The sequence below is a fragment of the Clinocottus analis genome, unplaced genomic scaffold, assembly GCF_023055335.1.
Source record: "Clinocottus analis isolate CAN_PGR_092001 unplaced genomic scaffold, fCliAna1.0.p SCAF_3, whole genome shotgun sequence".
NCBI lineage: Eukaryota > Metazoa > Chordata > Actinopteri > Perciformes > Cottidae > Clinocottus > Clinocottus analis.
The window spans coordinates 23,391,574-23,404,328 of record NW_027176042.1 but is presented as its reverse complement, the minus strand read 5'-3'; the positions used below and the strand labels follow the sequence as shown (position 1 = coordinate 23,404,328).

Sequence of the window (12,755 nt, the reverse complement as noted above, 5' to 3'; positions counted from 1 at the left end):
CCGATCAGCTGGTTTGTTCCTCCAAACAACAGCAGAGAGGATTTTGTTTACTCTACAGGATGACTCGCTGAGCTTCTGATTTCAGTCTGAACACAAACCTTAAAGACTTGAAGAAGTAAACGGCAGGATGACAAGTGGAGGAGGAGGAAGAGAAGGATGGATAAGTAGGAGAAGAAGAAAAAAATACAAATAATAGGACAGATGAGTAAATGACATACCAACAGCATCAGCAGGAGACAGGCATCATTTTTCTCTGTGTTCTTGTGTGTGTGTGTTTGTGTGCATGTGCGTGCGTGTGTGTGTGTACAAAATGTACTCTCGCAGGGACTCTGGCACAAACGCACATGACTGTTACACACTACAACACACAGCAGTGTACAGTTTACACACACACACAGCGGCAGCATAATTGGCATAGTCTCTTCCTCTCTGACACAAACACACACACACACACACACACACACACACACACACACACACACACACACACGTACCCTTTCCTCGCCGCCTGATGACCCCTAAGCGGCACTTGAGTTGAACGGAGAACATCCTTTTCTCTCTCTTCTCTCCTCTTTATCGTCTTCCTGCTTTCTTTCTCTTTCCCTTCTCTTCCTCCTCCTCTTCCTCCTCCTCAGTCAGACATCAGTGTGAGCCGAGCGAGGGATGAGAGAGCGAAGGAGAAGAGAGCGGCATCGGAACGTCGGCCGGTCACATGGCGAAAGAAAGAGAGAGAGAGCAAGCGACTCCTTTTTTTTCTTCCTCTGACGGAGAGAGAAGTGGTTTCAGTCTCCCTCTCTCTGCCTCTCCGTCACCTCTGTCTCTCACTCTTTTCTCTCTCTCGCTCTCTCTCTCTTTTTCTGTGTGGGAAGTAGTAGTGTAAAATTTAGCTGCCTCCTCCCTCTCTCGCTCTCTTCTTCACACTCCTCTTCACACTCTTCCTCTCGCCTCGGTTACTTTCTTTCACCTCGCTCCACCTCTCTTTCTTCCCTCTCTCCGTCTCTCCTCCCCTGATCCTCTCTTTTATCGGTCTGTCTGTCACACTCTCATAATCTTTCATCCGCAGGAAATTCTTCTGGCTTATTTTTTCCCTCTTCATCTTTTGTGTCTACTTATTTTTTTGTAGGTTTGTTCTCCCCCCCCCCCTTCGTCTGATTTGTCCGTTGGTTCTTTTTCTTTCTCTTCATGTTCTCTTTTAAAACAACTTTTCTTCTTTTCTTCCCAAAGTCGTCCTTCACTTTATGAAGTCACACTAGCGAGGAAACCCTGTATCCTATTATTGATTTATTCATCAGAGACAGTGCAATTTACTGGCCTAATATTATCAGTACAAATCAACACTGTGCGACACAATACGACACAATACAACACAATACGACATAATATGACAATACGATACAATACAATACAACACGATACAAATACGATGTGATACGAAACGATACAATACGGCACAATGCGATACGATACAATACGATACCAACTGATACAATACGACACGATACGATACAATATGATACAATATGATACAATACGAAAGAATGCAATACAACACGATACACAATGATAGGATATGATACAAAATGACACAATATGATAAAATACGATACAAAACAATACGATGCGATAGAATATGATACAAAATGACACAATACGATACAATGCGTTGTAGATTTGTAACAACAATGAGAGACCATAACGGCAGTGCCAGAGATGAAGTCGTATGATTGTGGTTTGGATGTTTGGTCTCTTCAGTAATTACAAAAGGACATTTTCATACAACTAAATTGCATTCTGAATTACGTTTTGAGGGAAACTTATTTTTGTGTTTATCGTTGCAAATGTAATCAAAACATGAAAAAACACCTTGTAGCCCCGCCCCTAAAGCGTTGCAGCCAAAGTTGAACAACTTTTTGCCGACTGGCTTCCCTCAAATTCACAAGAGAGCTCAGTTTCTCTGTCACAGGGCTCACGTCGTTCTCTTCCTTTGTCATTTCCCCTGGAATTAAAAAATACATAAATACATTTCAAACAGCCGTGTTTTTCCTTTAGTAATGAATTCCTCTATCACTATTCCACTTCTTTACAGTGAAAATAATACGACTTGTCTATACCTGTCTCTCTGGTTTATCCCCCCCACACACTCTCACTCTCTCTCTCTCTCTCTCTCTCTCTCTCTCTCTCTCTCTCTCTCTCTCTCTCTCTTCTTTGTCACTTTTCTCTGTTGTCATTTCCCCTCAACACTAATCTCCATACAGGCTCTTTTTCACCTCCCTCGCTCCAAATCATATTCTGTAGGGCTTCAAATTCTGGCAATCCACCTCTCTCTCTCTCTCTCTCTCTCTCTCTCTCTCTCTCTCTCTCTCTCTCTCTCTCTCTCTCAGTGTCATGGTAACAGTGCTGAGGGGGTGGAGGGGTTGAAGGGTGAGCTACAGCACAAACGACTGAGGGATCAAAGGAGCAAATGGCCGGGCTCGGCAGGAGAAGCGAAAGAAAGAAGAGCGAGATGAAGACGGGAAGGACGAGGGCCGAGGAGGTGGAGGTGCGTTCAGAAGAAGAGGGGGAGGGGGGAGGAAGAGAAAGAGAGCGACGAAGCGATGTGGAGTGAAGACACAAAGCGGTGGAGCAGCAGGACGTTGAGGAAACGGTGGGCAAGTGATCAGAGAAAGCGCTTTTCTCACGTTATTATGATTCTCAATATGTTTGGGAACGTGTCGCAGCGTTACGAGGGATTCAGCTCAGTGTGCTGCGCCGGATGGACCCAACACGTCCATATAGAAACCGTCCATTTCAGGGTCTACGAGTCTATTTTCCAGTTGATTTTGCATTCAGAGAATCACTTCAGGAGAAGAGAGAAGTCAATATGCAGAAGTCTCGGCTCGCTGTCAAAGTCTTATTATTATGGGCTCATACTTTTTTTTTTGACAAGGATTAACATTTTTTTCTCATTTGGATGGGTTGCAATCCAGCAGAAGTGGTTCGCATATTAACCCTCTGGAGTCGTTTTCTCAATTTGACTTAATTTGTTAAATTCACTTTATAGGCAGGGATACATACTCATGTGTTGCAGAACAATCTCAGCTCTCTACTTAATGAGGCAGCATTGTCATAAGGCACAAGTGTAAAGAGGTAATATTGCCCGAAAGCTGGAAAATTGACACTCGATTTTTTAGAAATTTTTCATACAACTATATTTCTGCTGCTGTCAATATTAAAAAAAAGTTATTTTACTTCAACCGAAAAGTTCTCTTGATTTTTGGAAATGTCCAGTTTTTCTTGGCTCGCTAATGCAAATGCTAGCTGGTTGTATTTTGTCATGCTTTAATGTATTAATTGAACCTCCATCTTTGGAGCCTCGTCATATATTATTGCTGTTTTCTGGCCCTAAAGCTGAAAAATTGAAGCTTGATTTTTGAAACTCTTCACATTTCTTGTGAAAACACAACTTTGCTCATGTGGACGTGCTAGAAATTGGTTTACCAAAAGGTCTTAGGTTCACAAAAAGCAGCAATTTTGTATTTTACTTGTCGAGTAGAAGTGTTGACCGAGCTTCATGGTGTGTGTGCACATGAAAAAAATATATTACAACAGTTTTTGTTTTCAAACAAAATATGTACTATAGAAAAACAAACCTTTTACAATGTTTACACAATGCATGTTTCCAGAACATCAAACTAAAAGAACATGCAGGTCGACATAAAGCTTCCCCAGCGCTTAGAGAAAGACCAAAGCTTTGATTTAATACCAGAAAAAAAAGGTTTCTGGTGACATTAAAGCTACCGTACCATGAGGAACTGTAGTGGATTATGGCGGCCCCTGTGGACGAAAGCGGTAGTGCAGCAGACACCCTTTAGAAACCCTCTTGTTTGACCGTGTGCTCCAGTAAAGTCCTGGTTCTGGAAACATTGTAAATTGTTTTTTTATAGCGCATATTTTGACTCTTATATATAATACATATTTTGTTTGAGAACAAAAACTGTTGTTTTTTTTCTTAGTCAACACTTCCACTCAAAAAATAAAATACAATATGGGGCATTAGACATTTATATACATGTATCTACCATTTTATTCATATATTCCACTGCTTTTGTGGAACGGTCCGTTATACGAACAGCCGTCAATCAAACACACCCTCTAGTACGAAATGATCTCATTAATGAAGAAATAATGACACAACACAATTAACTGGGAGGAATGAAAAGTCCATAATGACTTGTTAAACAAGTAAACATATGAAGGAGACGTTGACCTTTTTTTGCTAATGGGTGCAATCGAGAGGCGACGGCGCTTCTCCACCTCAACGTTATGACTTCTTGGCTAATTAAGAATGTTAAATAATAATCTGAGATAATGAAGCGGCGCTCGACGGCATCCTGTTAGAGTCAACACACGTTGTGTCTTTTAAATGTCAGTTACGTTCATTTTTTTTGTGTATAAAATGACATTGAAACCCGACTGGAGCTTCGTTTCCCGCCGCAAAATTTCCGCACATTCAGAAAACACGAGACCAAAAGCGACACTGTGAGGATGTGATGTTTTGACAATAAAGTCTGAATTGTGAGTCTTTGGATGACGCACAGCTGAGGGAAGCGTTGGAGGTGGAATCTCGCTGTCGACACAAATGCTAAATAAACATTAAACACCCCCGATGAAGCGCAGAAGTCCAGCTTTGTTTGGTTTATTTTGTTCTCTCGCTAATTTGAGGCTGCAAAATATGACCAAAAATATTTTAAAAATGAGCGACAGCGGCCGCTGGAGATCGTTGGATCAAGTTTCTCTTTGGCGTTACAACCCAGTTGAGCAACTGATCCATATGTATGACTCCAGTTTTACACTCACACACACACACACACTGCATATATGCACACACACACTTGTGCATGGACACAATAATCAAAAGAAGAAGAAAAAACAAAAACAATCTAAAGCTTTTTTTTTTAAACCGTCTTTTCTTTCAACACAAACAGGACTCACACAAGTTTTAAGTTGTAAACACCCTCTGTCTTTGGCACTCGTTAGTTATTATCCGTCTCACGCACACACACACACACACACACACACACACACACACACACAAACACACAAACAAACACTCACACTCCGAAAAATTTGCAGGCAAAGAATACACCCACACACATGTATAAATGAGCAGAGGGCACTGGAGAAACATCCACTCAAACACATCTGCCTACACAACAACACACACTAAATGTTAAATTGCCTGTGGGGGAGAGCGAGAGAGAGCGAGAGAGAGAGAGAGAATTTAAAAAAGTCTAAAACAAGTTTGTGGGAAGTATGAGCACAGAAGTTAGGTTTTTTATTCTGAAATGCTGTTTGTGTCGTTGTGGTTTGTGTTGTGTGTAGACGACTAAAACTACGTAAACAGACACGTTCAAGGTCAAACCTCAAACACATCGATGCCTGTGGACTCCTGAGTCACAGCGACATCATCGGTTCATAAGGTTGGGAACATTAAAAAGGTTTTAATCAATACTTCCTGTTAGAAACACGGTTTTAATTTGTGTGGGTCGTTTTTAAGCATCCTAAAACTGCAGTCAGTGTAAACCTTTAAAATGCATAACCGCTACCTGTTTACTTCGTTGTCGTCTGAAGTGTTTATTATTTGCATAAAAAAAAACACAATTCAATTGATTAAGAAAATATATTTTATATAAAAATATTCGTTAGGATAAAAAAACTTGGCCGAATATTTAATCCCCTCTCTAACATCTTGTTTATATTACGGTGAAAACTACCCAAGTTTCCCACCAAACACACATTTTTTACAAGATCACGTTGAACACATCACGATAATGTTGTAATTTACTGTCGTTATCAGATCTTGAACGCAGCATAATGTGGAACGCAACCGTTAGCTCTCCAGTGTGTCCATGTGCCATTATCATTAAAAAAACGAAGTGTCCAGGATTATTTTAACTCAAATATACATATATTCGTGAATATAAAGTATTTTTTGTCGTCTAAACCTAAATGTACTCGACGGACCTTTAATTTGAAAAGACTGCGCGTCTAACGAGGGAAAATCGACATCCGTTGCTGGACTTTTGTAGGAAGCTGATGAGAGTCCTTTTGCGTTAGCTTGATCCGTACAGCGCCGAGCTAACGCAACGTTAGCATTGAAGCACAGGAGGAGTGAAAAGCGCCGCTGGTTTAATCATCTTTGTATTTACATTCTCTCACTCGTGAGTTTAAAGCCGTGTCCTTTATCTTCCCCCTGAACGCTCAGCTTGAAGCAAATATCGCTTTCGTGCAGGAATCGATGCCCCGGCGTCCACGGAGAACAGCAACGAGCCAATACGACCGCTCGGAGCAGCACGTAAGTGACAATATAGCGACAGACTAACGACCGCCAGATGAACGGATGAAGCTTACTTTTGGTCAAATGTTTAGGGCGCCGCCGTCACGCTTTGCTGTAAAACACTGGATGAAATCCTTCAGTTGCTGCGGATGGAAAAGGTTTATTTTACCTTCAAAGCGAGCCTCCTCTTTCGCTACGTAAAAGATGCACACGGCACTTTAAAATTTCAAACCTGGCAATCCTTAAATCAGCTTTTTGGGGGGGCGAATATATGAGTTATATACGCTGATGACACGCCGCTCTGTGCTCCTGAAGTGCCAACTTTAAACGTGTCTCAGGCCGGCAAAGCAGACTTAATCAGACATTAGCTCCAAGTTTGAACGTGTCCTGGACTCCACAGCGAAGGTTTATGAAACACACGGAGAAAATACAAATATTGATTCATGCGGTGTGAGAGAAGCAGCCGAATCCTGGCATCCTGTTGCATCAACAGCCGTTCTGGCGTCCAACCAGCTGAGGGGGTTTCTGCTCTAAACTTCAAACCACAGTTGGCTCGAAATCATGTGAATCATGTAGAGAAATACCTCGCGAATAAAAATAGTAACTTTCGTTGCTTGTATATGGAGAAATGTAGATTCCTGTGATAGCTGAAAGCTCCTCTGGTTGTATAGAAGTCTATGCTTCATGTGTTAAAGCTGCATCCTCTCTCCTGACCATCAAGGGGCGACTCCTCTGGTTGTATAGAAGTCTATGCTTCATGTGTCAAAGCTGCATTCTCTCTGCTGACCATCAGGGGGCGACTCCTCTGGTTGTATAGAAGTCTATGCTTTATGTGTCAAAGCTGCATTTTCTCTCCTGACCACCAGGGGCGACTCCTTTGGTTGTATAGAAGTCTAAATAAATCACTCTACTTCTCAGTAAACATTGTAAACATAGTTTCAAGTCTTCTTCTATACAGCATGATGCTCATTTAGTACATTATGGTCATTTAGAGTCAAGCAGACCATAAAGCAGGGGACCCTTTAGGGGCGGGGCTATAAGGTGATTGACAGGGTGCTTTCAGAGACGTATAGGTTTTTTTCCAACCTGTTTTTTCCAGCCTGAACATAAGATAGTGGTACTGTAAATACCATCATTACACGTGCATGAGATCAGCAGCGTGCGTGTTTCAGTAATTAGCTTCTCCATGAAATCTGGTGTTGTGGATTTTAATTACAAAGCTGGTTGCCCTCTTTAAATTTAATGAGGAAGTTTCTGGTGGGGTCAGTCGACTGCGACCATCGCCCTCATGCCAGTACAGATCTAACACACACACACACACACACACACAGTGTGAGGTCTGTGTAAGGCATTAGAGAACGAGTGCTGCGGCTGGATTAACTCTGCTCTGCTCTCATTAGCTTAATCTTCTGAGCAAACACACGAGACGATGACTTACTGTTATTTCTGTTCAGCTTCCACACACACACACACACACACACACACACGCACACACACACACACACACACACACACACACACACACATAAAGAAGGTTGACAGAAGAAAAGCAGAGTACATGTTTTCTTCTATTGGGTAAACCTTCATGTAAAAAACAGAAGTGCATTCTCTCTAATGGCCATCAGGGGGCGACGCTCACAGAGAACATTGGAGACGTGACGCTGCTTTTCCTTCTTTTACTGTTTGTTCTCTTACGACACATTTCAGATTCCTTCAACTCCTCTTCAAAAATGAATAAAACGTTCGGATTTGGGGATCACCGCTCTTTTTCTTCTTCTTCTTCTTCTTCTTCTTCTTCTTCTTCTTCTTCTTCTTCTTCCTCTACTTCTTCTTCTTCTTCTTCCTGTTTCCTGCTCTTTCTTTTCAGTTTGGACAAAAAATGGTTATGAGTGCTTAACTCATAGCACAGGGCTCAATGTTTGGAGACACACACACACACACACACACACACACACACACACACACACACACACACACGCACACACAAAGCTCTCCTTCAACCCACTGTGTGTGTGTGTGTGTGTGTGTGTGTGTTTATTTTCCTCTCTGTGGTTGTGCTCTCAATGAGCATCTGCATACATGCATGAGGGTGCAGTTGTTTATGCTTGCATGGTGTTTGTGTGTTTGTGTGTGTCTGTGTGTGTGCGCGCGCACGTTGGCTTATTGTGCACGTGTGCATCTGCGTTTTCTGCTAGTGAGTGTTGCATTTGTCATGTTTGTTCTTTTGGGTACTCATCTGTGTGGTTGTGTGTGTGTCTGTGTGTGCCTGTGTGTGTCTGTGTGTGTGCCTGTGTGTGTGCCTGTGTGTGTGTGTCTTGAATCTAGGCCACATCTTCAGATCTCAACACCAAAACAGCATCACATCAGTGTTTCGGATATCTGGAATCCAAAAGCAGTTCATCCAGCAAAAGGAGCACGCGGTGACGGATATAGCCCCGCCCCTTCCTGTGACATCATCGCGTCAGTCAAACGTCGAGGCCGTGCATACAGAGAGCAAAGTTCACTGAGGGCGACTCCTCTGGTTGTATAGAAGTCTATGCTTTATGTGTTAAAGCTGCGAATGGACAGGAGGAGTGTGTGTGTGTTCGTGTGTGTGTGTGTGTGTGTGTGTGTGTGTGTGTGTGTGTGTGTGTGTGTGTGTGTGTGTGTGGATATGGAGGGAATCCCAGAGCTGCTTGGAACTCTTTATTTCTAAATTGCAGAGAGAAAAGATGTTTTCTCTCTCTCTCTCTCTCTCTCTCTCTCTCTCTCTCTCTCTCTCTCTCTCTCTTTCTTCTTTCTCTCTTCTCTCTTGCCCCCTCTAGTGGTCGTATAACGAATCTTCCAAACTCAACAACAACGATCAAACAGTGTGTTTATAGTGATGTCTTCTGTTGCCATAGTGACAATAGGGGATTATTGTTATTATTATTATTATTATTATTATTATTATGAGTGTAAATAAGTCGACGGCAGGTTTTCATAAGCTGATGGAACGTTTCAGACTCTCAGTGACAGTTTCTAAAAAAAAAAACTCTTTAAAGAGTGAAAGCAGCGACGGAGCCGAGCTTCATTTCTGTTCCCTGTGATCGGCGGCCGTCGCGTCATAAAGCAAACAATAACAAACAATAACTTCATAAATAAATAAGAATGATGCGTAAACGTTCAGACAACGTGACCGGAATGAGCAAATATTAGTGAGCTGATATTTATCTTCTTTCTCTCGACAGATAATCCATCTCTCTCTCTTCTCGTCTTATCCGACATCTAAATATTTGACATTTCCTTTCCTCTCGTCTCCTCGTCTCCTTTCCTCCATCTCCTCCCGTCTATCCTTCTTCCTTCCTCCGGTTCCCTTCTTCTCAAGCGTCCCCCGTTTTCTCCTGATAAAACCTCTGATGCAACCGAGCAGCAACAGCACCCGCTGCTGCTTCCATCCCACGATGCAACGGGGCCGTTGTTGTTGTGTTGTTGTTTTTTTGTTTAAATGGCCGCTGTTGTGTTGTTCCCACGGTAACACCAGCGTGGGTTCTGCTTCCACTTTCCACGCCGAGCCTCAAACAAGCGGCGCTGTGCGCGATGAGATCGAAATGAAAGTGGTTCTCAAACTGTGGGGCGCGACCCTCTCGTGGGGCGCAGAGGTATTACAGGTGGGGCGCGAGCCTCTAGTGGGGCGCAGAGGTATTACAGGTGGGGCGCGAACCTCTAGTGGGGCACATAAGCACTACAGGTGGGGAGTGATCCTCTAGCGGGGCACAGAGGCATCACAGGTGGGGCGCGACACTCTAATGGGGTGCGGAGGCACCACAGGTGGGGAGTGATCCTCTAGCGGGGCACAAAGGCATCACAGGTGGGGCGCGACCCTCGAGTGGGGCGCAGAGGCATTACAGGTGGGGCGCAGAGGGAGATGCAGATTCTTTATTAATCCCACAGTGGGGGGATTATTCTCTGCATTTTACCCATCATCCTTAGGAATGAAGGAGCTTTGTGCTGCTGTGAAACTCTGGGGCTTCAGTGTCTTGCTCAAGGACACTTCAACATGAAACTATGTGGAGAAAACAGGGATCCAACCGGCTTCCTTCATAATATTTTTGCCAAATATGAGGGTTTTTTTGCACATATATAACTTTATTTGCATTGTTTTAACAAAGTGATTGCACATGTTATTAGTTTTTGTCTGATGGTTTACTTGAAAGGAATTTAAATTTTCTTTAATCTATTAAAGGAACAGGTGGTTTTCCTGATCAGAATAACCAATAAGATAATTCCATGGATTAAAAGTTATCAGTTAGCAAGTTGGTTCCAGTCTGGACCGGTGGGCTCTTAATCCCGCCGAGAAGGGCTTTCCCAATGCAGCCCATTCAGCCGGCGTTCAGCACCTTGCGCTCTCTTTTCTCAGCTGATTGACGAGCTTTGTGAATGTCAAGATGAAGGAAACTTGTTTATGTTTATAAAAAAAACACATCAAGGTTTGCCTTAAAATGACCAAAATGCAACAACAAGTAGCATCGCGTTGAGTTACATTAACCCGCGCCTCCGTGTGTCTCATCGGGATGAGCTTAACCAGACGAGTCTGACAATCAGATCGGGATTTAGAGATTGCTTTTCGGGACCGGTATCGTATCGCATATCTCTTTATGGATCGTTTGGATGTTGAATATTGGAACTTTATATACTTTTGTGTACCTGACAGGCCGACGAGGAGCAGAGGACGAAAGAGCCGTGGGCAAGAGAAACGCCGACCTCGACATAATCGCGGCGTTCTTCTGTCCTGCTTGACCCCCGCTGTTCGTTCTTTATCTCCCTCTGACAGACATGCACACTAATGCATGTACACACACACACACACACACACAAACACACACACACACAGAGGTTTGACAGCAGAAGCAGAAGCATGGGGTATAAAGAAAAAATCACACATGCATTTGCAAAAGATACACATATATATTGATGCAAACACAGTTTTTTTTTGTCTCACACACACACACACACACACACACACACACACACACACACACACAGTTGGAACAGAGCGTGTATGAATACAGAGACAGAGATCAGCAGGATGGCAGAGGAGACGGGGAAGCGCTCGATTTCGGGAACATCTACTTATTCAGTTTAAACCTTGATCTACCCGGGGCGCCGAAAGAGTTTTCCACCATCGGCGAGGAAAAATGAAATAATAAAAAATAAAAAAAATCTCTTTTCTCGCTGTCTCGTTCCTCCTTGATGCTATTCGGAGCGCGAGGAACATCCTGCGTTCATCTGCTGGCGCTGTCAACCGGCGAGAGAACCTCGCTCACTCGACTCCCTCACACGCATCAGAACTCGTACTTTGTTGTTGAATTATTGGAGTTGGATTCATTAAAGTTTAAACTTTTTTGGGGGGGGAAAGTTGGTCAGCAGGAAGTGAGGGCAGGATGTGTACGAGTTTATCCTCGGGTGTCAATTAGGAACCAGACAACAATCTGCCTTCAGTTTCCACCCAAGTGGGCTCCTTGTAACTAAGTTCAGTCATATTTGGAGCGGTTGTAAAAGCACTATGACGCAATATGATGTTCGCTGTTTCCACTGTTACATTATTGACAATAATAATTGATTGATAAGAGTTCTGTCGCTACCTTGAAGTCATCATTGACCGTTTGGGTCTTCGGTTGCTTTTTATCTCCGATCACGTGACTCAGTTGTGACGCTTCATGTGCTTATGAGATTTCCAAACCTCTTTTTTTGTGGCGACGTGAGGAATTTGTCTTGTTTTTAATGGCGATTGGTTCTGCAAACTGACGATTTTGATTTGGCAACCGTGTTTGCATTCATTGATCCGTGTGGCCCCGACTTGTCCCACAGAGTAGTACTGCACATCTCCAGAAAGATTAAGACCTAAAGCATCTACATCTGTCATAATTATCATAATAAACACAAGCACTGACATGTTAGGAAGCATATTCAGTAAAAAAAAACATGTATTTCGGTTTAGAAGTTGAAAAATGACCTACATTTGACCTGAATCTTGCTCGTCACATATCATATGTAAATGACCTCCTACTTCCACATGTGCCATCTGACACGCTTTCAAAAGAGTCTGAGGACCAATGAGATCGCAGGATCTCACCCCAAAATCACCCGCAAAAAAAGCAAATTCTGGTCTCGCTTCGCAATTTCGAAGCACTTACACTTGTAAGAACATGGTCTTGATTGATTTATAAGACTCTCACAGTCACTTAACCACCTTTAATGCCACACAGTGTCTTCTCACAAGGGTTACGGTACTTCAGCAATTTAAATGAATTAAATCGGATCTGTGGATGAGGAGATAGCAGAGTTTTAGTTTAAAAAAAAGCCCAATTCTCATCTTGGTGAGAGCTGCGGGCTCATGAGGTTAAATATTGGGAGGAAGGTAATTTGCTTCGTCATCCCTCTGAAGACAATGGCGTCGCAGAGCCGGGACACTTCCAGC

General features: G+C 43.0%; 1 protein-coding gene across 4 annotated transcripts in view; it reads right to left on the bottom strand.

Moving 5' to 3' along the window:
- Positions 1 to 12,755, bottom strand: part of LOC137796658 (glutamate receptor-interacting protein 2-like) — a 214,033-nt gene that overhangs the window by 117,691 nt on the left and 83,587 nt on the right. The window contains exon 1 of one of the 4 annotated variants that reach the window (XM_068594709.1): positions 495 to 1,144. The exons of the other annotated variants lie outside the window; for them this stretch is intronic. Coding sequence (XP_068450810.1) covers positions 495 to 549 — 55 coding nt within the window. The 5' untranslated portion in view covers positions 550 to 1,144. Of the gene's footprint in view, positions 1 to 494; positions 1,145 to 12,755 lie in introns of those variants that run through there. 4 annotated transcript variants of the gene reach the window in all.